General features: G+C 46.7%; 1 protein-coding gene across 1 annotated transcript in view; it reads right to left on the minus strand.

Moving 5' to 3' along the window:
- The window catches only part of LOC137345312 (NACHT, LRR and PYD domains-containing protein 3-like), a 93,491-nt gene that overhangs the window by 46,381 nt on the left and 20,444 nt on the right, over nucleotides 1-26,666 (minus strand). Inside the window, exons 3-5 of the mRNA XM_068008810.1 lie at nucleotides 9,911-10,077; nucleotides 4,151-4,322; nucleotides 3,980-4,045 (exon numbers count right to left, since the gene is read on the minus strand). Coding sequence (XP_067864911.1) covers nucleotides 3,980-4,045; nucleotides 4,151-4,322; nucleotides 9,911-10,077 — 405 coding nt within the window. The remainder of the gene's footprint in view (nucleotides 1-3,979; nucleotides 4,046-4,150; nucleotides 4,323-9,910; nucleotides 10,078-26,666) is intronic.

A 26,666-nucleotide genomic window follows, 5' to 3' on the forward strand; every position in this document is an offset into this window, starting at 1 on the left:
CAAACCACTGACCACCTCCAGGCGCGTATCCATTGTCTCTCGAGAGAAGGAGGCCCAAAAGAAGGCTGTTACTAGTGGGGTACCACAAGGATTTGTGCTGGGGCCACAGCTATTCACAATCTATATAAATGATTTGGATGTGGGGACCAAATGTAATATTTCCAAATTTGCTGATGACAAAACGAGGTGGGAATGTAAGTTGTGAGGAGGCTTCAAGGAGAGTTGCATAAGCTAAGTGAATGGGCAAGAACAAGGCAGACGGAATATAATGTGAATAAGTGTGAAGATACCCACTTTGGTAGAAAAAACTGTATGACAGAATACTTCTTAAAAGGTCAGAGGTTGGGAAATGTTGATGTCCAAAGTAACCTGGGTGTCCTTGCTCATGAGTCACTAAAAGCTAGCATGCAAGTGCAGCAAGCAAGTAGGAAGGGTGACCTTCATCGCACGGGGTTTTCAGTACAGGAGTAAAGAAGTCTTGCTGCAATTGTACAGAGCCTGGATGAGACTGCCCCTGGAGTATAGTGTACAGTTTTGATCTCCTCATCTAAGGAAGGATATACTTGCCATAGAGGGAATGCAAGACTAGCCCCTGGATGGCAGGATTGTTTTATGAGGAGCTATTGAGGAAACCAAGCCTCTGTTCTCTCGAGCTTCAAAGAATGAGAGATGATCTCACTGAAACTTACAAAATTCTTGCAGGGTCTTAGAGGGTGGATGTAGATAGGATGTTTCCCCTGACCGGTGAGTCTAGACCAGGGGACATCATCTCAGAATAAGGGGTAGGCAATTTAAGACGGAGATGAGGAGGAATTTCTTCACTCAGAGGGAGGTGAATCTTTGGAATTCTCCACCCCAGAGGGTTGTGGAAGCCGTTCAAGACAGAAGTCGATAGATGTCTGGATTTTAATGACATAAAGAGATATGGAGATAGTGTGGAGAAATGACATTGAGGTAAATGATCAGCCATGATCTAACTGAATGGTGGAGTGGGCTCGATGGGCTAAATGACCTACTTCGACTCCTATGCTCCTAATTAAAATTACAGGTGACTGGAAGCTTGAGGTTACTCTTGTGGACTGAACAGAGATGGCCCATAAAGCGGTCACCCAAACTGCGCTTGGTCTCCCCAGTGTAGAAGTGGCTGAACCATGAGCAGCAAAAACAGTTACTAAACTGGAAACAGTAAAAGTAAATCACTGTTTCACCTGGAAGGAGTGTTTGGGGCACCAGATGGTGGGAATGGAGTCAGTAAAAAGGAAGGTTTTACATCTCTGGTACCTGAATGAGATGGTGTTGTGGGAATGAAAGAGGTTACAGGTGAGTAAGGAGTGGATTAGGATGTCACGGAGGGAACAGTCCCCTCAGAATGCTGAAAAGTTATTTAAGCTGATAGGATTTTAGGTTGAGGTGAATGTGAGGGAGTTTGATATATTTTATTTAGGCAAGTGACGTAGAAATTGAAATATTTTAATGGCATTCACATTAGTTCAGGAAACAGGCTGACAATCAGAAGTAAGAAGGTAAATCAGGGTAATTTGTTCACCTAAAGGGTAATAGAGCAGGGGGCCAGTTACCAGGGAAGGACACTAAGGGGACAGTGTAAGTGGGGTCTAGAGACAATTCAAGGTGGATACACTGAGTGGAGGGGCAGGCTTGTTCATTGCTGGAACAGGGGCAGGCTTATTTGGGCCAAGAGGCATTTTCCTGTCTGTAACCATTCTCCTGTTAGATTATGTTTCAGAAATCGCTAACAATATCAGTAGTTCATGCATATATTCATTGATTGTGGTTTGATAGCAGGCTGGTCATAGTCATGGAGAGATACAGCACAGAAATAGGCCCTTCAGCCCAATGAGTCCATGCCAACCATCAACCACCCATTTATACTAATCCTTCATTCATCCCATATTTTTCCATCCCCACAACTCTCCTACCACCTACCTAAATTAGGGACTTTTTTAAAAACAATGGCCGACTTACCTATCAACCCACAAGTCTTTGACATGTGGGAGGAAACTGGAGCACCCAGAGGAAACCCACACAGTCACAGGGAGAAACCTACAAACTTCACGCAGGCAGTACCCAGAACTGAACCCAGGTCGCTAGAGCCGTGAGGCTGTGGTGCCAGTCACTGCACCACCCTTGTTACTGATTAGAATTAGAAATGGAACTACTGCCCACTTCACTCAGTGTAATGTTAGAGCAGAAAACATTCGCAGTTCATTTGAACTGTTCTACCAATAATTATACTGCATTGTTTAATTTTGGTCCCAGTTTCCTATAATGCAGGTTTGGGAAATTAAAAATATGTTTCTGTTAGTCATTACATTGGGTTCAAAAACAACTCCAGAGTTAAAGGATTATTCTTTCAGTAGAATGAGATTCTCTCTTTCACTGTCATTAGGAAATTAGCCAATAACTGACTTCCCAGTCACCCTGAACATTGTCTTTTCCTCACATTTCTCCATGGATTAATGTTCTATTGTGTGAACATCGACATATATTCTCAGATTGGATCAAACACATTCTGATGTCTCATTCTGTGCTGTTAAATGATAACGTTTTAATATTTCACATTTCTCCACCTCTTTCCCTACAGTTAAAAAGGAGACAAATCAGAGCCAGGGAACTACAGGCCTATCATGCTGACATCCCTTAATGGAAAGTTCGTGGAAGGGATAAAAAGGGAGGGACCAATAGAGAGAGAAAAGATCTCGGTGTTATTGTGCCCAGATCACTGAAGGGTCATGACCAATGTAGAGAAACAATAGATAAAGCCACCAAAGTACTGGGCTGTTATTAACAAAACCACTCAGTATAAAAGACACCACTTTGACACTGAACAGGTCGCTGGTCAGATCACATCTGTATACCATGCTCAGTTTTGTTCCCTCGCACATTGGATCATATAGTGCCATTGGAAAAGACCCAGAGGAGAACTACAGGAATGATTCCTGTTTTAGAGAATCTGAGCTACTCAGACAAGCTCAAGGACCTTGGACTATTTATTTTAGAGCAGCATAGACTGTTAGGCAACCTGATAGAGGTCTATTAAATAACTGAATGGCTGGATAGAGTCTCTGTTGATAGATTATTCTAATTTATCAGATTGGGAGGACCAGCAAACACACATTTAAACTATGTAAATGTAGGAATAAACTGGATGTTCGATGCCTCTTCTTCCCCAGAGAATTGTGATCCTCTGGAATGTGCTGCCGACTGCTGATTCTCTGTTTACCTTCAAGAGGGAGCTGGACCGATTCCTGACTGGGACAGAGATCTCATCATGTAGAAGTGTTTTTACAGGTAAAATATGGTCCATGTGATCTCCTAGATTGGTTTCAATGGGCAGAGGGGGGTTCAGAGAGGAATATTACCGAGCACATTTTCCCATATTGACTCTGGGTCTTTCCATGTTTTTTCTTGGCTGTGGGAGTGGTGTCTTGTGGGGGTAAGGGGTAAGGGAGGGATGAAGAGTTTAGCCATAATGGTCGAGCCTTCGTGGCGTTGGTTAGGTTTGATGGATCATCTGGTCTCTTCCTGCTCATCATTTTGGTGGGACATATTGCTTGGGATGCAGGGAACCCTTAACATCTGGGTCAAGGCACTGCTCTTTACTGTGAGCCCAGAGCATCCGTGCAGCACACAGGAGGTTTGTATTAAGATTCACAGCTTATCAGGATCCTGCCAGGTGTGTGTAAGATTTCAGAAATAATAATGATCAGCAGCTGGATTCAGTGAAATACAATGTTCACATATTTACAGGATGTGACAAAAGTCGTATGAATTGTAACTTGAATCTGTGCAGAGTATTTGAGAATTGACAACAAATCCAAACAATGTTCAATCTTGTTTCTCCAGCCTTTGATTTTCTGATTCCCAGATTCTGTCAATCTCTTAAACAAACGGCTGCAGTCAATCATTCTGATTCTCGGAAGTGAAATAAACAGTTTGAAATCTCCATGTCATCACTTACCTTTCAGGTCACTGGGTATTTCAGATAAACCTCGTGCGATGTCCATATAATCAAATGAATCACAACCTGTTAAAATCAATTAATTTTCATGAAATCAGATTTGTGTAATATTACAGTAAATTCTGCAGTGTTTGAATCTGAAGTTGAATTCAATGTGTGATTTTACCGTACCGAGTTCCTGTATTTCTTTCAGTATTTTGTACAACTTTGGTAACCTGTGGCACATTTTCACAAAGGATTTCCACATCACCCTTCGGACCCGAGAGCCTTTCTCCATCACCAGATTTAGGAGAAGTTTGGAACTGTCCGCCCGGTTTCCCTTCTCCACGAGCTCAGTGACTTTCTGTAAAGAATAATAATGAATATCTAAATTCTCAGTTTTGAGCACAGAAAGCAGTCACTGGGCCGGGTACTGATCCATTCTGAACATGGGCTGAATATTCTGTAAACATCTTGATTCAGACATTAATGGCAAATAAATGTGACAAAACTAAATTCAAAATCAGAAGTATTGTTCTAGGAGAGTGAGGAATCACTGAGAATCTGCAGTATTTTAATGGGATTAGTTTTCTCTGTCCTTCAGTGTCCAACATGACATCAGATACTGATTGACAATATGATCCACTTGTTTCTCACACTTATTTCCTGCGGTCACACTTTGTGATTTACTCAGAAATAAAACAGCAGCGAATCAGAACTCAAGTGACAGGGAAGGACAATTCTGAACTGAGGGAAACAGCGAGAAAACTGTCTGAGAAATTATCACCAACCAATCGAAAATACCCCTGTTGATTTATCAGTCAGGAGAATCAACCAATAATAATAATACTGAAAATCCAATTGCTCCGTACATACTCCCCTCAGTAATTGAAATGTCAGATACTCAATGTTTTGTACATCCGCAGCCACCATGAAACCTCAGTAACTGGGAGAACATATCCAGCAATGGATAGTCAGGACTTCCATCAACAAATTACATTTAATATAGGACTTTTAATGTCAAGAAACAACCCAAGGTGTTTCACAGAGACAGAATCAGACAACGGGCCTGCGATAAAGCAGGATAAATTGGCACAGGTGACCAAAACCTAAGAAAAGGTCAGTTTTAAGAAGGAGGGGACGGGGATCGGTTTCAGGAGTGAATTTCAGAGCGTGGGACCCAAGGTTACTGAAAGCTTGACCACCAGTGGTGGTGTGAAGGAAGGGCTGCACAGGAGGTCAGGGTCAGAGCAATGGAAAATTCCAGTGGTACGAGAACTGAAGGAGGTTACAGTGATAGGAAGCATCAGGACCATCAAGTTATATCAATAGAAGGATTGGAATTTTAAATTGAAGGCCTGAGGGTTGGAAGTCATTCTAGGTGTGTGAGCACACATGTGATATCAGAAATGGGACCTGGAGGGGACAGGGTACAGGCAGCAGACTCTGAGTAGCTGAAGATTACAGAGTGTGTAAGGTGGGAGGCTGGGCAGGAGAACATTGGAATAGTCGTGTCTGGAAGCATAGACGAGGGCTCAGCAGGAGATGGGCTGAAGTAGGGATAGAGACTGGCAATGTTACATAGACAGAAGTAGGAGATCATCGTGATGGAGAGAATGTCGGATATGGAGTTCAGCTCGAGGGTGGATGCTGAAATCACAGACAGTCTGTCTTAGCCTCAGGCAGTGGCCAGTAGGAGTTGACAATGTGTCTGCACACGGACACCAGTGGTCCGTAGTTAAAAATGTTGAAGTCTGTGGTAATTGTAAATGTCTTGCTCCAAGCCTTCCCTCCAAATCCTGTCAATTGCCTCTGTTCTCTCCTTTTTTCCAATCCGACTAAAACTCTTTCCCTTTGTTTTCAATCCAGACTCCAGTTACACTCGAACCACTACCCTGTTCTTTGTACAGATACTGACGGATCCATTAATATTTTCACCTCTTCAGAACATTGTTTCAGATTCATGGTATTTGCCATTTTATCCTTTCTTTCCTATTTCCCGGTTTCTATCCTGTAACAATCTGCAATTCGAAGATCTAACATTGCAACAATTCTCAGTGGCAGCCGGGAAGCAAATTACATGTTGGGGTGTATTAACAGTGCAAGACTGAGCTGAAAGAATGAGATAATCCTGTCACTTCCTAAAATCATTCATGTGACTGCACTTAGATGACTGTATAATTCTGATTGACTCAGTACAAAACGTTAATGTTGCTACTGAAAAGAGGAAGTAGAATAACTGAGAGAAGGGAGTGGTTGGAATTGAGGAACTATTGTGTAATCTGGGAATGTCCTCATTGGAAAAGAGAATGTTGAGAGGTGATTTGATTGCTGTTTTACTTTGTCCAGTACAGTAGAAACAGAGGACACAGCCTGAGCTTCAAGGAGGGTAAATTCACAACTAATCTCTCGTAACAATATTACAGAGTGAACAGTCAGTCTGTGGGACACACTCACTAGGGAAGCTGGAGTTAGTATTGATTCATTCAAATGTGAATTAGACAGATATATTTCAGAAAATAACATTTTGAGATGCACTATTAGTGTAATTTTTTATTTATTCCGGCAATAGTACTGAAGACCGGTGCTCCAGAACTTACCACACCCCTAGCCAAGCTGTTCCAGTACAGCTACAACACTGGCATCTACCCTGCAATGTGGAAAATTGCCCAGGTATGTCCTGTACACAAAAGGCAGGACATTCCAACCCGGCCAATTACCGCCCCATTAGCCTACTCTCAATCCTCAGTAAAGTGATGGAAGGTGTCATCAACAGTGCCATCAAGCGGCACTTGCTTAGCAGCAACCTGCTTAGTGATGCTCAGTTTGGGTTCCGCCATGGCCACTCAGCTCCTGACCTCATTACAGCCTTGGTTCAAACATGGAGAAAAGAGCTGAACTCAAGAGGTGAGGTGAGAGTGACTGCCCTTGACATCAAGGCAGCATTTGACCGAGGATGGCATCAAGGAGCCCTCACGAAACTGAGGTCAATGGGAATCAAGGGGAAAACCCTCCGCTGGCTGGAGTCATACCTGGCACAAAGGAAGATGATTGTGGTTGTTGGAGGTCAATCATCTGAGCTCCAGGACATCACTGCAGGAGTTCCTCAGGGTAGTGTCCTCGGCCCAACCATCTTCAGCTGCTTCATCAATGACCTTCCTTCAATCATAAGGTCAGAAGTGGGGATGTTCGCTGATGATTGCACAATGTTCAGCACCATTCGTGCCTCCTCAGATACTGAAGCAGTCCGTGTAGAAATGCAGCACGACCTGGACAATATCCAGGCTTGGGCTGATAAGTGGCAAGTAACATTCGCGCCACACAAGTGCCAGGCAATGACCATCTCCAACAAGAGAGAATCTAACCATCTTCCCTTGACATTCAACGGCATTACCATCGCTGAATGCCCCACTATCAACATCCTAGGGACTATCATTGACCAGAAACTGAACTGGAGTAGCTATATAAATACCGTGGCTGCAAGAGCAGGTCAGAGGCCAGGAATCCTGAGGCGAGTAACTCACCTCCTGACTCCCCAAAGCCTGTCCACCATCTACAAAGCACAAGTCAGGAGTGTGATGGAATACTCTCCAATGCCTGGATGGGTGCAGCTCTAACAACACTCATGGGCAATAAGTGCTGGCCAGGCCACAGGCATCCACATCCCATGAATTTTCTTTTTTTTTTATTCTTTCATTATTCATTCAAATGTTGTCTTGATGTCAAGGGCCAACACTCTCTCCTTTCCTCTGGAATTTGGTTCTTTTATCCAGGGTTGGACCAAGGCCTTAATGAGGTCTGGAGCCGGGTGTCTGTGGTGGAACGCAAACTGCGCATCGATGAGCAGATTATTGGTAAGTGCCTCTTGAGAGCATTGTCGAAAACACCTTCCATCACTTTGCTGATGATTACGAGTACCCTGTGGGACAGTAATTTACTGGATTGGATTTGTTGTGCTTTTGTGGAGTAGGACATAACTGGGCAATTCTTCCAATTTGTTAGGCAGCTGCCAGTGTTGGAACAACTGCTGAGATGTGATATCATCGGGGCCTATAAACTTTGCTGTGTCCAGTGCGCTCAGCCATTCCTTTTATCACGTAGGGTAAATCAAACTGGCTGAAGACCGGCATCTGTGAAGGTGTGGACCTCAGGAGGAGGTCGATCTGGATCATCTACTTGAAACTTCTGGTTGAAGATGGCTGCGAATGCTTCAGCTTTGTTTTCTGCACTCTGGGCTCCGCCATTATGGACGATGCAGATGTTTGTGGAACGTCCTCTTCAGTTAGTTGTTTAATTGTCCTGCACTATATGACTGGGTGTGGCAGGACTGTAAAGTTCTATGATTTGTTGGTTGTGGGATCACTAGTCTGTTTACAGCATGCCACTTCTGCTGTTCAGCATGTAGTCCTGTGATGTAGCTTCACTATGTTGGCACCTCAATTTCAGTTTGCCTGGTGCTGCTCCTGTCATGCTCTCCCACTCTCCTCATTGAACCAGAGTTGGTCCCCTGGCTTGATGGTAATGGTAAAGTGAGGGATACGACAGGCCATGAGGTCACAGAACGTAGTGAAATATCATTCTGCTGCTGCTCGTGGCATCCTCATGGATGCTCAGTTTTAGATGATAGATCTTTTCTGTATCATTACATTTACAACGGTGGTAGTGCACACAACATGATGGAGGAGTCTTCAGTTCCCAAACGTGACAAGGACTGTGTGATGATCACTCTTACCAATGTGGTCATGGACAGATACATCTGCGACAGGTAGATGGGTGAGGACAAGTAGATTTTTTCCCTTGTGTTGGTTCTCGCGCCAACCTTTGCATGCCCTGTCTGCCAGATTTGTCCTTCAGGATTGGCCAGCTCGGTCAGGAGTGGTTCTACCGAGCCACTCTTGACGGACATTAAAGATTCCCCACCCTCACCCCCTCCAGAGTAAATTCTGGGCCCTTGCTTCTTCCACGTGACATGAAGGAATACAAATACATCGACTGAGGGAGGACAATAATCAGAGAGTGGTTTCCTCGTCCATGTCTGACCTCAGGTCATGAGATTTCACGGGATTCAGAGTCAATGTTGAGGACTCTCGTGGCCAACCCTGTTTACTGTATATCACTGGACCAGCATCTCCCATCGTTCTGTCTGGTGGGAAAGGACATACCTAGGAATAGTGATGGAGGAGTCTCGGATGTTGATTGATGGTTAGACTCAATCATACCTAGATCAGGCTGTTGCTTAACTAAGCTGTGGGATAAGTTCTTTCAATTTTTTTCCCTAGTCTCCAGATGTTACTGAGGAATTTGGAAGGTCAACTGGCTGTGTAACTGAATACGATTCTGGTCGGTCCACCTGGTTTTACTATTATACTTTTTTGTAGCAGTTTGAGTGACTTCCTGGGCCATTTCAAAGGGCAGTTAAGAGTCAACCACACCACTGTGTCTGGAGTCACAGGTAGGCCAGGCTGGATAAGGACGGCAGGTTTCCTTCCCTAAAGGATGTTACTGAACCAGCTGGGTTTTGACGAATATCCAATATTATTTAATGAATTCAAACCCACAAACTGCCACTGTGAGATTTGAGCTCAGGTGTCTGGATTATTGGTCCAGATCTCTGGTATAACAATCCAGTAACATGATCACTATGTCACTGGACCCAAACGTGGTGAGTGTAACATGCTTGGAAGGAACAGGTGACTTTAGACCTCTGGTTCCCAAAGCTCTCCACCTCTGGGCTTTTCCACATACCTGGGTCTGTTGTAGAATAGCTGATAAAGATCAGTTAACAATTAACAACTCCATTATCAGTGCAGTATGTGACTGCCCAAATGTTAGAAGGCGAGTCAGACCTTGGTCATTTTTTACCCAGCATTTCCTATGCTCCCATGTGACTATATTCTATCAGTTCTGTGACATTAGAACAAATTAACCTCATTCTGTATCCCTCCCACTTACTTGATACTCTTGTCCAGTGAAATGGTCCTCGCCTGTTAATATGAGACTGAGTCCCTCCACCCCTTCTTCAGTCGCCTGTTCGAGTCTGTCCCGGTAGAATTGCATCAACTTGAACAGCTGGTAATCATCACACTTTGTCAGGAAATCAGTGATTGTGAAGTTCAGATCTGTGAACACAAATGGAGAAAACTAAACACATTATCGGTATTCTATCCAGACTGTTACATTTCCTATGATACCAAACAGCTGAAACCTCCTGTGAGTCACATTACCAACAACTTCTGAAAACAGAGAAACACCACATGTATCACATTCCACTGACCTGTATAGTCAATTCTTAAAAACAGGGGACAAGTTTGTCACACATGATTTACCTGCAACTTATCAGCTCCAGATCCCCAAACAATCCCCTGTATCTTTAAATGGTCACTAGGTCAAAACTGAAACACAGACTTCAGGAGTTTTCCCATAACTCTGGCCTCCCCCTGCATCTTATCTCCATTCTCGATAGTCTGCAAAACCTGCTAAGAAATGTGCTGTTTTCCTTTCAATTCTTTTAATGTATACCTATTGATTCCATCGAGGGAACAGGAGTAGGTCCTTTAGCCCCTCGAGCCTGTTCCATCATCCAGTGATATCCTGGCTGATATGTGATCTAATTCTATGTACCCCACTTTGCCTCATATCCTTTAATACCCCTGGTTAACAAGAAGTTATCAATTTCAGATTTAAAATCAACAATTGATATGGAATCACTTGCTGTTTGTGGAAGAGAGTTCCTTTGCGTGTCGAAGTTTTGTGTAATTTCACTCCTGGTTCTAATTTTTTGACTACGTCTCCTAGTCCTAGACTCCATATTTCATTGAAATAGTTTCTCTCTATTGACCCCATCTCTTCCCCTTAATATCTTGAAAACCTTGATCAAATCACCCCTTAACTTTGCAAAAAGCAGGGATTACAAGCCTAGTTTGTGTAACCTCTTCTCATAATCTAACCTTGGAATCCAGATATAATTCTGATAAATCTACGCTATACTCCTTCCAAGGATAATAGATCCTTCCTAAGGTTTGGAGTTCAGAACTGAACACAGTTCTCCAGGTGTGGTCTAACCAGGGCTCTGTATATCTGTAGTGTAACTTCTTCCCCGTCGTATTCTCATCCTCGAGATATAAAGGTCAGTATTCCATTAGCCTTTTTGATTATTGTACCTGTTCATGACATTTTAATGATCAATGGATTTCCAAGTTTCTTTGGACCTTCACTGTTTCTAGCTTTTTGCCATTTGGAAAGTACCGCTCTATTCATTTTAGAAAGTTGATGACCTCACATTTGCCTATACTGAAATCCATTTACCACAGTTTTGTCTATTCACGGGATAATGGGCAGGTAATCTGATTGGCAGGATATGACTAGTGGTGTCCTGCAAGGTTTGTACTGGGACCTCAACTATTCACTGTATTTATTAACAACTTAGATAACAGATTAGAAAGCCACATATCCAGGTTTACTGATGACACAAAGATAGGCGGCATTATAAGCAGTGTAGATGGAAGCAGAATATTACAATCATCAGCAAAGTTATGGAAGGTATCATTGACAGTTCTGATGTTCAGTTTGGGTTCCACCAGAACCGCTCGGCTCCTGACCTCATTACAGCTGTGATCCAAACATGGACAAACAAGCTGAACTCCAGAGGTGAGGTGACAGTGACTGGCCTTGACATCAAGGCAGCATTTGATCGAGTGTGGCCTGAGGGGTATAAACTGGTTCTGTATCACAAATTCTTTTTTTTAACACCTCCCACTGATTCGCTATCATTTTACCCATTAACAGATTTGCCAGTTTACTGTTGACAATCTCTGTCTCATCAAATTGAAGTCAGCCTTACCTAAATCTGGAATTTTAGCAGCTGCTTCGCACTTCTCCCTTTCAAATCACTAATTCAACTCAATCATATTATTATCACTATTACATAAATGTTCACGCACTGTTACGTTGCACCATAGGCTGCAGGAGTTCCTCAGGGAAGTGTCCCAGGCCCAACCATCTTCAACTCCTCATCAATGACACTTCCTCCATCATAAGGTCAGGAGTGGGGATGTTTGCTGATGATTACACTGTGTTCAGTACCATTCACAACTCCTCAGATACTGAAGCAGTCCGTGACCGCAGGCAAGACCTGGACAACATTCAGGCTTAGGCAGTAAATGGCAAGTAACATTCACACCTGTCAAGCACCAGGTAATGGCCATCTCCAACAAGAGAGAATCTAACCACCACCCATTGATGTTCAACAGCACCACCATCACTGAATACCCCATACCACCACCACCAACATCCTGGGAGTTACCATTGACCAGAAACTGAACTGGAGCAGCAACATAAATACTGTAGCTACAAGAGCAGGTCGGAGGCTGGGAATTCTGCAGCGAGTAACTCACCTCCTGACACCCCAAAGCCTGCTCACTGTCTACAATCAGGAATCTGATGGAATACTCTCCACTTGCAAGGATGAGTGCCGCTCCAACAACACTCAAGAAGCTCGATACCATCCAAGACAAAGCAGTCAGATTGATCAACACCTCATCCACCACTTTAAACATTCACTCCCTCCATCACCAGTGTAAACTGGCAGCAGTGTGTACCATCTAAAAGATGCACGACAGTAACCACTCCCTCCTCAAAAAATCCATCTCCAGCCTCCCTTTGCTCTCCAAAATCCTTGGACATGTTGTCGTGCCCATCTTTCCTGGAACTCCATGTCTGAATCCCTCCAATCAAATTTCCACCAGTGCCACAGTACTGAAACAGCTTTTATCACAGTCACAAATAACATCCTCTGTGACTCCGACAGTGGTAAATGATTTACTGTAATCCTTCTCAACCTGTCTGCAGCCTTTGACACAGTTGACCACAACATCCTCCTCCATCGGCCAGCTGGGTGGAACTGTGTCAGTGGTTCCTGGTTTAATTCTTATCTATCAAATCATAGTCAGAGAATCACTGGCAGTGGCTTCTCTTCCTGCTCCCACACCGTTACCTCTGGAGTCACCCAATGATCTATCATTGGTCTCCTTCTATTTCTCATCAATTTGCTGCCTCTCAGTGACATCAACCAAAAACATAGGATTAGGCTTCACATATACATTGAAAAGTAAATGTTTGGCTAAGACAAATGTGGGTCCATTACAGGCAGAGTCTGGAGAATTTATCATGGGGAACAGAGAAATGGCAGAGAAGCTAAATGATTACATTGTGTCTGTCTTCATTAAGGAAGATAAAAGAAATCTCCCAGAATTACAGATCCAAGGGATTAGGGGGAATGAGGAATTGAAGGAAATTAGTATTCGTATTAATAAGAAGGTTGCATTGGAGAACTTAACGGGGCTGAAGGTCGATAAGTCCCCAGGACCTAATATTCTACATCCAAGAGTGTTGAAAGAGGTAGCTATGGAGATAGTGGATGCATTGGTGATCATCTTGCAAACTTCTATGGATGCTGGAGCAGTTCCTGCAGATTGGAAAGTTGCAAATGTCACCCCACTATTTAAGAAGGGAGGGAGAGAGAAAACAGGGAATTACAGACCTGTTCGCCTTACATCAGTCATTGGGAAAATGCTAGTATCTATGCAAAAGGATACGATAAAATGGACACTTGTACAATAAAGATCTGATTGGGCATAGTCAACATGGATAGATGAAGGGGAAATCATGTTTGATGAACCTGTTGGAGTTTTTTGAGGATGTTACTAACAGAATTGATAAAGGGAGTTGGTGGATGTGGTATATGTGGAGTTCAGAAGGCTTTTGATAAAGTTCTCCACAAGAGATTCGTTAGCAAAATTAAAGCACATGAAATAAGAGGTAATATACTGGAACAAAAACAAGAAATGCTGGAATCACTCAGCAGGTCTGGCAGCATCTGTGGAAAGAGAAGCAGAGTTAATGTTTCGGGTCAGTGACCCTTCTTCGGTAATATACTGGCATGGATTAAGGATTGGTTAGCTGGCAGAAAGCAAAGAGTAGGAATAAACGGGTCATTCTCGTGTTGGCAAGCTGTGAATAGTGGTGTACTGCAGGGATCAGTGCTTGGGCCCCAGCTTTTCACAATATATATCAATGATTTGGATGTGGGGATCAAATGTAATATTTCCAAGTTCACGGATGATGCAAAACTAGGTGGGAATGTGTGTTTTGAGGAAGATGCAAAGTGGCTTCAAGGGAATTTCAACAGACTTAGTGTGTGGGCAAGAACGTGGCAGATGGAATATAATGTGGAAACATGAGGTTATCCACTTTGGTAGGAGGAATGGATGTAGAAAGTATTTCTTAAATGGTAAGAGATTAGAAAGTGTAGATGTACAAAGGGACCTGGGTGTCCTTGTCAATAAGTCACTGAAAGCTAACATGCAGGTGCAGCAAGAAATTAAGAAGGCTAATGGTCTGATAGTCTTTATCGCAAGAGGATTTGAGTACAGGAGTAGTGAAGTCTCGCTTCAATTATATAGAACCTTGGTTAGACTGCACCTGGAGTACTGTGTGCAGTTTTGGTCCCCTTACCATAGGAAGGATATTACTGCCATAGAGGGAGTGCAACAAAGATTAACCAGACTTGCTGTCGAGATGGTGGGACTGTCCTGTGAAGAGACTGGGGAAACTGGGCCTGTATTCTCCAGAGTTTCGAAGGATGAGAGGTAATCTCATTGAAACTGACAAAATACTTAAAGGGATAGACAGGGGAGATGCAGCTCAGATGTTTCCCCTAGTTGGGGAGTCCAGAACCAGGGGACACAATTTTAAAATAAGGGGAAGCCACTTAGGACAGAGATGAGGAGCGGTTAGCACTGCAGCCTCACAGCTCCAGCGACCCGGGTTCAATTCTGGGTACTGCCTGTGTGGAGTTTGCAAGTTCTCCCTGTGTCTGCGTGGGTTTTCTCCGGCTGCTCCGCTTTCCTCCCACAAGCCAAAAGACTTGCCGGTTGATAGGTAAATTGGCCATTATAAATTGCCCCTAGTATAGGTAGGTGGTAGGGGAATATGGGAACAGGTGAGGATGTGGTAGGAACATGGGATTAGTGTAGGATTAGTATAAATGGGAGGTTGATGGTCGGCACAGAGTCGGTGGGCCGAAGGGCCTGTTTCAGTGCTGTATCTCTAAACTAAAACTAAACTAAATTTCTTTACTCAGAGAGTTGTGAATCTTTGGAATTCTCTGCCCCAGAAAGCTGTGGAAGCTCAGTCATTGAGTATGTTTAAAGCAAAGATTGACAGATTTCTAAATACAAATGACATAATGGGATATGGGGATAGTGTGAGAAAAGGGCATTGAAGGATGAGCAGCCATGATCATACAGAATTGTGTGGCAGGCTCGATGGACTGAATAGCCTCCACCCGCTCATATGTTCTTGTCAATGACACCCAGCTTTACCTCACCACTATTCCTAAACTCTGCTGCTCCTATCCTAACTCACACCAAGTCTCATTTCCCCATCACCTGTGGTCGCTGATGTACATTGCCTTCCAGTCCGAAAACACCTCAATTTTATAATCCTCATCTTTACTTTTCAAATCCCTCCACAGCCTCGCCCTTCCTATCTTTGTAACTTGATCCAGTTTACAAGCCTTCGATACCTCGGCACTCCTCCAAATCTGGCACATTTAAAATCAGGATGCACATGGGCGACACAGTGGCTCGCACTGCAGCCTCACAGCTCCAGGGACCTGGGTTCAATTCTGGGTACTGTCTGTGTGGAGTTTGCAAGTTCTCCCTGTGTCTGCGTGGGTTTTCTCCCACATGCCAAAGACTTGCAGGTGATAGGTAAATTGGCTGTTATAAATTGCCCCTATTGTAGGTAGGTGGTAGGGCATATGGGATTACTGTAGGGTTAGTATAAGTGGGTGGTTGTTGGTCGGCACAGACTCGGTGGGCCGAAGGGCCTGTTTCAGTGCTGTATCTCTAAATAAAAAAACAATGTTCCACCATTGGCAGCAGTGCCTTCAGCTACCAAGGCCCTAAACTCTGGATTTCTCTTCCTAATCTTCTCCACTGCACTGGCACTCTCTCCTCCTTTAAGATTCACCTTAAAACCAACCTCTTTGACCAAACTTTGGTCCTAGAGATATCGAGTTTTCAGCACAGAAACAGGCTCTTCAGCCCATCGTGTCCGTGCCAGACATAAAGCACCTAACTATTCTAATCCCATATTCCTGTACTTGGCCCATCGCCCTGTATGCGATGGCGTTTCAAGTGCTCATCTAAATACTTCTTAAATGTTGTGAGGGTTCCTGCCTCCACCACCTCTTCAGGCAGTGTGTTCCAGATTCCAATCACCCGCTGGGTGAAAAAATGTTTTCTCAAATCTTCTGCCCCTTACCCCAAATCTATGCCCCCTGGTTCTTGACCACTCCACCAAGGGAAAAAGTTTCTTCCTATCTAACCTATCAATCAATGCCTTTCATAATCTTGTACACGTCAATCATGTCCCTCCTCAGCCTTCTCAGCTCCAAGGAAAACAATCCTAGCCTATCCAGTCTCTCTTCATAGCTGAAATGCTCCAGCCCAGGCAACATCCAAGTGAATCTCCTCTGCACCCTCTCCAGTGCAATCACATCCTTCCTATAGTGTGGTGACCAGAACTGTACACAGTACTCCAGCTGTGGCCTAACTAGCGTTTTATACAGCTCCATCATAACCTCCCTGCTCCTATATTCTATGCCTCGGCTAATAAAGGCAAATATCCCATATGCCTTCCTAACCACCTTATCTAGCTGTGCTGCTGCCTTCAGTGAACTATGGACAAGTACACCAAGGTCCCTCTGACTTTTTTTTTTTAGAGATACAGCACTGAAACAGGCCCTTCGGCCCACCGAGTCTGTGCCGACCATTCACCACCCATTTGTACTAATCCTACACTAATCCCATATTCCTACCACATCCCCACCTTCCCTATATTCCCCTACCACCTACCTATACTAGGGACAATTTATAATGGCCAATTTACCTATCAACCTGCAAGTCTTTTGGCTGTGGGAGGAAACCGGAGCACCCGGAGGAAACCCACGCAGACACAGGGAGAACTTGCAAATTCCACACAGGCAGTACCCAGAATTGAACCCGGGTCACTGGAGCTGTGAGGCTGTGGTGCTAACCACTGCGCCACTGTGCCGCCCTCTGTACTTCCTAGGGTCCTACCATCCATTGTGTATTCCCTTGCCTTGTTAGTCATCCCAAAATACATTACCTCACACCTTTCAGGATTAAATTCCATTTGCCACTGCTCCGCCCATCTTACAACCCATCTATATCTCCCTGTAATCTAAGGATTTCCTCCTCACTATTTGCAACACCACCAATTTTCGTGTCATCTGCGAACTTACTGTTCATACCTCCTATATTCATGTCTAAATCATTAATGTACACTACAAACAGCAAGGGTCCCAGCACCGATCCCTGTGGTACACCACTGGTCACAGGCATCCAATCGCAAAACAAGCCCTCGACCATTACCATCTGCCTCCTGCCACTAAGCCAATTTTGGATCCAATTTGCCAAATTGCTCTGGCTCCCATGGGCTCTTACCTTCTTGACCAATCTCCCATGCGGAGATCTGATCAAAAGCTTTACTGAAATCCATGTATACTACATCAACTGCTTTCCCTTCATCGACACATCTAGTCACCTCCTCGAAAAATTCAATCAAGTTAGTTAGTCACGATCTCCCCCTGACAAAGCCATGCTGACTATCCCTGATTAATCCCTGCCTCTCCAAGTGGAGATTAATCCTGTCCCTCAGAACTTTTTCCAATATTTTCCCAACCACTGATGCTCGACTCACCGGCCTGTAATTACCTGGTTTATCCCTAAAACCCTTCTTGAATAATGGTACCACATTCGCTGTCTTCCAGTCCTCTGGTACCTGTCTTGTGGCCAGAGAGGATTGAAAATTTGTGACAAAGCCCTTGCTATCTCCTCCCTTGCCTCACATAACAGACTGGGATACATCTTATCTGGGCCTGAGGATTTATCCACTTTTAAGCCCGCTTAAACAGCTAATATTTCCTCCCTTTCAATGCTAATATATTCAAGTACATCACAATCCCCCTCCCTGATCTCTACACCGACATCATCCTTCTCCATAGTGAACACCAGTCATTTAAAACCTCACCTGTGTCCTCTGGCTCCACACAAAGATTGCCACGTTGGTCCCTAATGGGCCCTACTCTTTCCCTGGTTATCTTCTTACCCCTAATATACTTATAAAACGCCTTGGGATTTTCCTTTATCTTGCCCGCCATGTTTTTTCATGCCCCCTCTTCGCTCTCCTAATTACTTTTCTAAGAGCCACCTGACACATTCTATACTCTTCTGGGGCCTCTGCTGTTTTCAGCTTGGGATCTGCCATCCTCGAAATGCTCCCCCACTGACACTTCTCCCACTTGACTGGCTTCATTCCCTAGGATTAGGTCCAGTACTGCCCCTTCCCTTGCAGGACTTTCTATGTACTGGCTCAAAAAGCTCTCCTGTATGCATTTTAAGAATTCGGCCCCCTTTAAGCCTTTTGCACGAAGACTATCCCAGTTAATATTGGGGAAGTTGAAATCTCCTACTATTATTACCCTATTATTTTCACACCTCTCAGAGAATTGCCTGCATATCTGCTCCTCTATCTCTTCCTGACTGTTTGGAGGCCTGCAGTAAACATCCAGCCAAGTGATTGCCTCCTTTTTGTTTTTAAGTTCTACCCAAATGGCCTCATTTGAGGAACCTTCCAAGATGTCATCCCTCCTTACTGCAGTAATTGACGCCTTGATCAATAGTGTAATACCACCTCCTCTTTTATCCCTTCCCCTGTCACACCTGAAGATTCTATACCCTGGAATATTGAGCTGCCAGTCCTGTCCCTCCCTCAACCATGTCTCTGTGATTGCAATAATATCATAATCCCATGTGCTAATCAATGTCCTCAATTCATCTGCCTGACTAGTAAGACTCCTTGCATTCAAATAGATGCAATCCAACCTTGCATTTTTCCCTTGTGCCTTACCAGGTCTATATTTGCTCTGCCTTCCAGACAGCCTCAGTTTCTGTTCTATATTACCCCCTACTGTACCTCTACTCTGTATCCCATCCCCCTGCCAAATCAGTTTAAACCACCTCCCTCCCCCCGCCCCAACAGAACTAGCAAATCTCCCAGCGAGGATGCTTGTCCCATTCCAGTTCAGGTACAACCCGTCCAACTTGGACAGGTCCCACCTTTGACAGAAATAGACCCAGTAATCCAGGAAACTAAAGCCCTCCCTCCTGCACCATCTCTTCAGCCATGCATTCATCTGCTCTATCCTCCTATTTCTGAACTCACTAGCACGTGACACTGGGAGTAATCCAGAGATTACAACCTTAGAGGTCCTGCTTTTTGATCTGCTACCTCGTTCCCTAAATTCTTGTTGCAGGACCTCATCCCTTTTTCTACCTATGTCGTTGGTACCAATGTGTACCATGACCCCTGGCTGCTCACCCTCCTCCTTCAGAATGTCCTGCAGCTGCTCCGTGACATCCTTGACCTGAGCACCATGGAGGTAACATACCATCCTGGAGTCAAGGTTGCGGCCACAGAAACGCCAATCTGTACCCCTTACGATAGAATCCCCTGTCACTATAGCTCTTCCCTGCCTTTTCCTCCCCTGCGGTGCAGCAGAGCCATCCTTGGTGCCATGGACCTGGCTGTTGCTGCTTTCCCTTGGGAAGTCATCCCCCCCCCCCACCCCCACCAACAGTATCCAAAGGGCGGCACAGTGGCGCAGTGGTTAGCACCGCAGCCTCACAGCTCCAGGGACCCGGGTTTGATTCTGGGTACTGCCTGTGTGGAGTTTGCAAGTTCTCCCTGTGTCTGCGTGGGTTTTCTCCGGGTGCTCCGGTTTCCTCCCACAAGCCAAAAGACTTGCAGGTTGATAGGTAAATTGGCCATTATAAATTGTCACTGGTATAGGTAGGTGGTAGGGAAATATAGGGACAGGTGGGGATGTTTGGTAGGAATATGGGATTAGTGTAGGATTAGTATAAATGGGTGGTTGATGTTCGGCACAAACTCGGTGGGCCGAAGGGCCTGTGTCAATGCTGTATCTCTAATCTAATCTGTTTGAGACGGTGATGGCCACAGGGGACTCCTGCACTACCTGCCTGCACCTACTACTCCGCCTGGTGGTCACCCATCACTTTTCTGCCTGTGCAGCCATTACCTGCGATGTGATCACCTCTCTGAACGTGCTATCCACGACGTCCTCAGCATCACAGATGCTCCACAGTGAATCTACCCGCAGCTCCAGCTCTGTAATGCGGGCAGTCAGTAGCTGCAGATGGATACACTTCCTGCACACATGGTCGTCAGGGACACTGGAAGCATCCCTGATTTCCCACATAGTGCAGGAGGAGTATACCACAGGGCTGAGCTCTCCTGTGATGACTTACCTTTAAATTAATTTAGTTACTCCCTTTAAAAAATACTAATTACACTAGGGGCCTTGTTCTGCTCCAAACACTACCCACTACAATCGAAAGTCCTGAATAAATTACTCTAATTTAAGTAGTACCACTCACCTTATCACTTGTGTTTTTTAAAAAAACCTTCCCCTTTTTTAAGCAATTTAAATACATTAACAGCTGTTACTTACCCAACAAATCACCTTGCAGAATTCCCATGATGTCACTAAGTTTCTTTTCCGCTTTTCGAGTTTCAATGCGCGCTGAGAGACACAGGTCCGCCAGTCACTGCCCCGCTCTGTTCCCAGGTCAGTGAATAAGGGCCTCGAGTCCTGCTCTTTACTTACAGCCGCCGCTCCGGATCAGCTTCCACACAGGTCCGCCAGTCACTGCCCCGCTCTGCTCCCAGGGAAGTGAATGAGGGCCTCGAGTCCTGCTCTTTACTTACACCCACCGATCCGGATCAGCTTCCACACAGGTCCGCCAGTCACTGCCCCGCTCTGTTCCCAGGTAAATGAATGAGGGCCTCGAGTCCTGCTCTTTGCTTACAGCCACCACTCCGGATCAGCTTCCACACAGGTCCGCCAGTCACTGCACCGCTCTGCTCCCAGGTAAGTGAATGAGGGCCTCGAGTCCTGGTCATTACTTACAGCCGCCGTTCTGGATCAGCTTCCACACAGGTCCGCCAGTCACTGCACCGCTCTGTTCCCAGGTAAGTCCTGTGCTGTGATATCTCATTCTGCGTCTGTCATTTTTTTTATTGATAATGCTCTTGTTAAGCTGCGTTTGCTCAGTGATTCAGTCTCAGATCAGTAATTTCACCAAACTACATAGAGTCATAGCATTATACAGCAGAGAAACAGGCCCTTCGGCCCATCGTGTCTGTGCTGGCTATCAAGCACCTAACTATTCTAATCCCATTTTCCAGCACTTGGCCCGTAGCCTTGTATGGTATGGCATTTCAAGTGCTCATCTAAATACTACTTAAATGTTGTGAGGGTTCTTGTCTCTACCACCTCTTCAGGCAGTGCGTTCCAGATTCCAACCACCCTCGGTGAACATTTTTTTCCTCAAATCCCCTCTAAACCTCCTGCCCCTTGCCTTAAATCTATGACCCCTGGTTATTGACCCCTCCACTAAATGAAAAAGTTTCCTCCTATCTAACCTATCAATGCCCCTCATAATCCTGAACACCTCAATCATGTCCCTCCTCAGCCTTCTCGGCTCTGAGGAAACCAACCCTAGCCTTTTCAGTCTCTCTTCATAGCTGAAATGCTCCAGCCCAGGCAACATCCTGGTGAATCTCCTCTGCACCCTCTCCAGTGCAATCACATCCTTAATATAGTGTGGTGCCCAGAACTGTACACAATACTCCAGCTGTGAACTAACTAGCGTTTTATACAGCTCCATCATAACCTCCCTCTTCTTATATTCTCTGCCTTGGCTGATACAGACAAGTATCCATATGCCTTCCTAACCACCATATCTACCTGTGCTGCTGCCTTCAGTGATCTCCGGACCAGTACACCAAGGTCCCTCTGACACTCTCTACTTCCAAGGGTCCGACCATCCATTGTATATTCCCTTTCCTTGTTAGTCCATTTGCCACTGCTCTGCCCATCTTACCAGCCCATCTAAGGCTTTCCTCCTCACTATTAACAACACTACCAATTTTCATGTCATCTGCAAATTACTTATTGTACCTCCTTATTCACGTCTAAATCATTGATGTACAGTTCCAGTTATTCTCCAGCATTCATTTCTAACCAAGTTTGAGACAAAGTGAAATTCACTTCTCGGCTGTTTCACTCGTACTGACACTGGTATCATAAAAACACAACAATAACTGACATTTCCATAGCATTTTAAACATCAAAATACATCCCAAGGCACTTCATAGAAGTTGAGCTAGACAAAAGATCGACGCTGAATAAAGGAGGAAGCAGCAGCAGCGGACAAAATATTGGTCAAAGCTCTAAATTATAGGAGGGTCCAAATTGAGAAGAAGGAGGTTGAGAGGTTTCAGGAAGGCGAAGCAGAAAGCAGAAAGTTGGGCAATTCAAAGTACGGCCGACACAGATGGGGTGATGAGAGGGCAAAATGTACAGGTGAACAGAGTTGGAGGAAGAGCGAGAATTTGGTGGTTGGGAGGGACAGCAGGGCTGAAGGAGATTACAGATGGTGGAGGGATTGCAGGGCTGGAGGAGGTTACAGATGGTGGGGGATTGCAGGGCTGGAGGAGGTTACAGATGGGGGATTGCAGTGCTGGAGGAGGTTACAGATGGTGGGGGATTGCAGGGCTGGAGGAGGTTACAGATGGTGGGGGGTTGCAGGGCTGGAGGAGGTTACAGATGGTGGAGGGATTGCAGGGCTGGAGGAGGTTACAGATGGTGGGGGGATGCAGGGCTGGAGGAGGTTACAGATGGTGGGGGGATTGCAGGACTGGAGGAGGATACAGATGGTGGGGGATTGCAGGGCTGGAGGAGGTTGCAGATGGTGGGGCATTGCAGGGATGGAGGAGGTTACAGATGGTGGAGGGATTGCAGGACTGGAGGCGTTACAGATGGTGGGGGGATTGCAGGGCTGGAGGAGGTTACAGATGGTGGAGGCTTGCAGGGCTGGAGGAGGTTACAGATGGTGGGGGATTGCAGGGCTGGAGGAGGTTACAGATGGTGGAGGATTGCAGGGCTGGAGGAGGTTACAGATGGTGGGGGGTTGCAGGGCTGGAGGAGATTACAGATGGTGGAGGGATTGCAGGACGGAGGAGGTTACAGATGGTGGAGGGATTGCAGGGCTGGAGGAGCTTACAGTTGGTGGGGGGATTGCAGGATGGAGGAGGTTACAGATGGTGGGGGGATTGCAGGATGGAGGAGGTTACAGATGGTGGAGGGATTGCAGGGCTGGAGGAGGTTACAGATGGTTGGGGATTGCAGGATGGAGGAGGTTACAGATGGTGGAGGGATTGCAGGGCTGGAGGAGGTTACAGATGGTGGAGGCTTGCAGGGCTGGAGGAGGTTACAGATGGTGGGGGGTTGCAGGGCTGGAGGAGATTACAGATGGTGGAGGGATTGCAGGACGGAGGAGGTTACAGATGGTGGAGGGATTGCAGGGCTGGAGGAGGGTACAGATGGTGGGGGATTGCAGGATGGAGGAGGTTACAGATGGTGGGGGGATTGCAGGATGGAGGAGGTTACAGATGGTGGAGGGATTGTAGGGCTGGAGGAGGTTACAGATGGTGGAGGGATTGCAGGGCTGGAGGAGGTTACAGATGGCGGGGGGATTGCAGGGCTGGAGGAGGTTACAGATGGTGGAGGGATTGCAGGACTGGAGGAGGTGACAGATGGTGGGGGATTGCAGGGCTGGAGGAGGTTGCAGATGGTGGGGGATTGCAGGGATGGAGGAGGTTACAGATGGTGGAGGGATTGCAGGACTGGAGGCGTTACAGATGGTGGGGAGATTGCACGGCTGGAGGAGGTTACAGATAGTGGGGGATTGCAGGGCTGGAGAAGATTACAGATGGTGGAGGGATTGCAGCACGGAGGAGGTTACAGATGCTGGAGGGATTGCAGGGCTGGAGGAGGTTACAGATGGTGGGGGGATTGCAGGATGGAGGAGGTTACAGATGGTGGGGGATTGCAGGGCTGGAGGAGGTTACAGATGGGGGATTGCAGGGCTGGAGGAGGTTACAGATGGTGGGAGGATGGCAGGACTGGAGGAGGTTACAGATGGTGGGAGGATTGCAGGACTGGAGAAGGTTACAGATGGTGGGAGGATTGCAGGGCTGGAGGAGGTTACAGATGGTGGGAGGATGGCAGGACTGGAGGAGGTTACAGATGGTGGGGGATTGCAGGACTGGAGAAGGTTACAGATGGTGGGAGGATTGCAGGGCTGGAGGAGGTTGCAGATGGTGGGGGATTGCAGGGCTGGAGGAGGTTACAGATGTTGGAGGGATTGCAGGACTGGAGGAGGTTACAGATGGTGGGGGGATTGCAGGGCTGGAGGAGGTTACAGATGGTGGAGGGATTGCAGTGCTGGAGGAGGTTACAGATGGTGCGGGGATTGCAGGGCTGGAGGAGGTTACAGATGGTGGGAGGATTACAGGACTGGAGGAGATTACAGATGGTGGGGGATTGCAGGGCTGGAGGAGGTTACAGATGGTGGGGGGATTGCAGGATGGAGGAGGTTACAGATGGTGGGGGGATTGCAGGATGGAGGAGGTTACAGATGGTGCGGGAGTGAAGGGCTGGAGGAGGTTACAGATGGTGGGGGATTGCAGGACTGGAGGAGGTTACAGATGGTGGGGGAATTGCAGGGCTGGAGGAGGTTACAGATGGTGGAGGGATTGCAGGGCTGGAGGAGGTTACAGATGGTGGGAGGATTGCAGGGCTGGAAGAGGTTACAGATGGTGGGAGGATTACAGGACTGGAGGTGCATACAGATGGTGGGGGATTGCAGGACTGGAGGAGGTTACAGATGGTGGGAGGATTGCAGGGCTGGAGGAGGTTACAGATAGTGGGAGGATTGCAGGGCTGGAGGAGGTTACAGATGGTGGGGGATTGCAGGACTGGAGGAGGTTACAGATGGTGGGGGGATTGCAGGGCTGGAGGAGGTTACAGATGGTGGAGGGATTGCAGGGCTGGAGAAGGATACAGATTGTGGGAGGATTTCAGGACTGGAGGAGGTTACAGATGGTGGGAGGATTGCAGGACTGGAGGAGGTTACAGATGGTGGGGGATTGCAGGACTGGAGGAGGTTACAGATGGTGGGAGGATTGCAGGGCTGGAGGAGGTTACAGATGGTGGAGGTTTTTCAGGACTAGAGGAGGTTACAGATGGTGGGAGGATTGCAGGGCTGGAGGAGGTTACAGATAGTGGGGGGATTGCAGGGCTGGAGGAGGTTACAGATGGTGGGAGGATTGCAAGATTGGAGGTATTGCAGGGCTGGAGGAGGTTACAGATGGTGGGAGGATTGCAGGGCTGGAGGAGGTTACAGATGGTGGAGGTTTTTCAGGACTAGAGGAGGTTACAGATGGTGGGAGGATTGCAGGGCTGGAGGCGGTTACAGATAGTGGGGGGATTGCAGGGCTGGAGGAGGTTACAGATGGTGGAGGTTTTTCAGGACTAGAGGAGGTTACAGATGGTGGGAGGATTGCAGGGCTGGAGGAGGTTACAGATGGTGGGGGGATTTCAGGACTGGAGGAGGTTACAGATGGTAGAGTGATTGCAGGGCTGGAGGAGGTTACAGATGGTGGAGGGATTGCAGGGCTGGAGAAGGTTACAGATGGTGGGAGGATTGCAGGACTGGAGGAGGTTACAGATGGTGGGGGGATTGCAGGGCTGGAGGAGGTTACAGATGGTGGAGGGATTGCAGGGCTGGAGAAGGTTACAGATGGTGGGAGGATTGCAGGACTGGAGGAGGTTACAGAAGGTGGGGGGATTGCAGGGCTGGAGGAGGTTACAGATGGTGGAGGGATTGCAGGGCTGGAGAAGGTTACAGATGGTGGGAGGATTGCAGGACTGGAGGAGGTTACAGATGGTGGGGGGATTGCAGGGCTGGAGGAGGTTACAGATAGTGGGGGGATTTCAGGACTGGAGGAGGTAACAGATGGTGGAGTGATTGCAGGGCTGGAGGAGGTTACAGATGGTGGGAGGATTGCAGGACTGGTGGAGGTTACAGATGGTGGGAGGATTGCAGGGCTGGAGGAGGTTACAGATGGTGGGGGGATTGCAGGGCTGGAGGAGGTTACAGATGGTGGGAGGATTGCAGGACTGGAGGAGGTTACAGATGGTGGGAGGATTGCAGGGCTGGAGGAGGTTACAGATGGTGGGGGATTGCAGGACTGGAGGAGGTTACAGATGGTGGGAGGATTGCAGGGCTGGAGGAGGTTACAGATGGTGGGGGGATTGCAGGGCTGGAGGAGGTTACAGATGGTGGGGGGATGGCAGGACTGGAGGCATTGTAGGGTTGGAGGAGGTTACAGATGGTGGGAGGGTTGCAGGGCTGGAGGAGATTACAGATGGGAGGATTGCAGGGCTGGTGGAGGTTACAGATAGTGGGGGGATTGCAAGGCTGTAGGAGGTTACAGATGGTGGAGGTATTTCAGGACTGGAGGAGGTTACAGATGGTGGGAGGATTGCAGGGCTGGAGGAGGTTACAGATGGTGGGGGGATTGCAGGGCTGGAGGAGGTTACAGATGGTGGAGGGACTGCAAGGCTGTAGGAGGTTACAGATGGTGGGAGGATTGCAGGGCTGGAGGAGGTTACAGATAGTGGGGGGAT

Source organism: Heterodontus francisci, chromosome 28 (assembly GCF_036365525.1).
Source record: "Heterodontus francisci isolate sHetFra1 chromosome 28, sHetFra1.hap1, whole genome shotgun sequence".
Lineage (NCBI taxonomy): Eukaryota > Metazoa > Chordata > Chondrichthyes > Heterodontiformes > Heterodontidae > Heterodontus > Heterodontus francisci.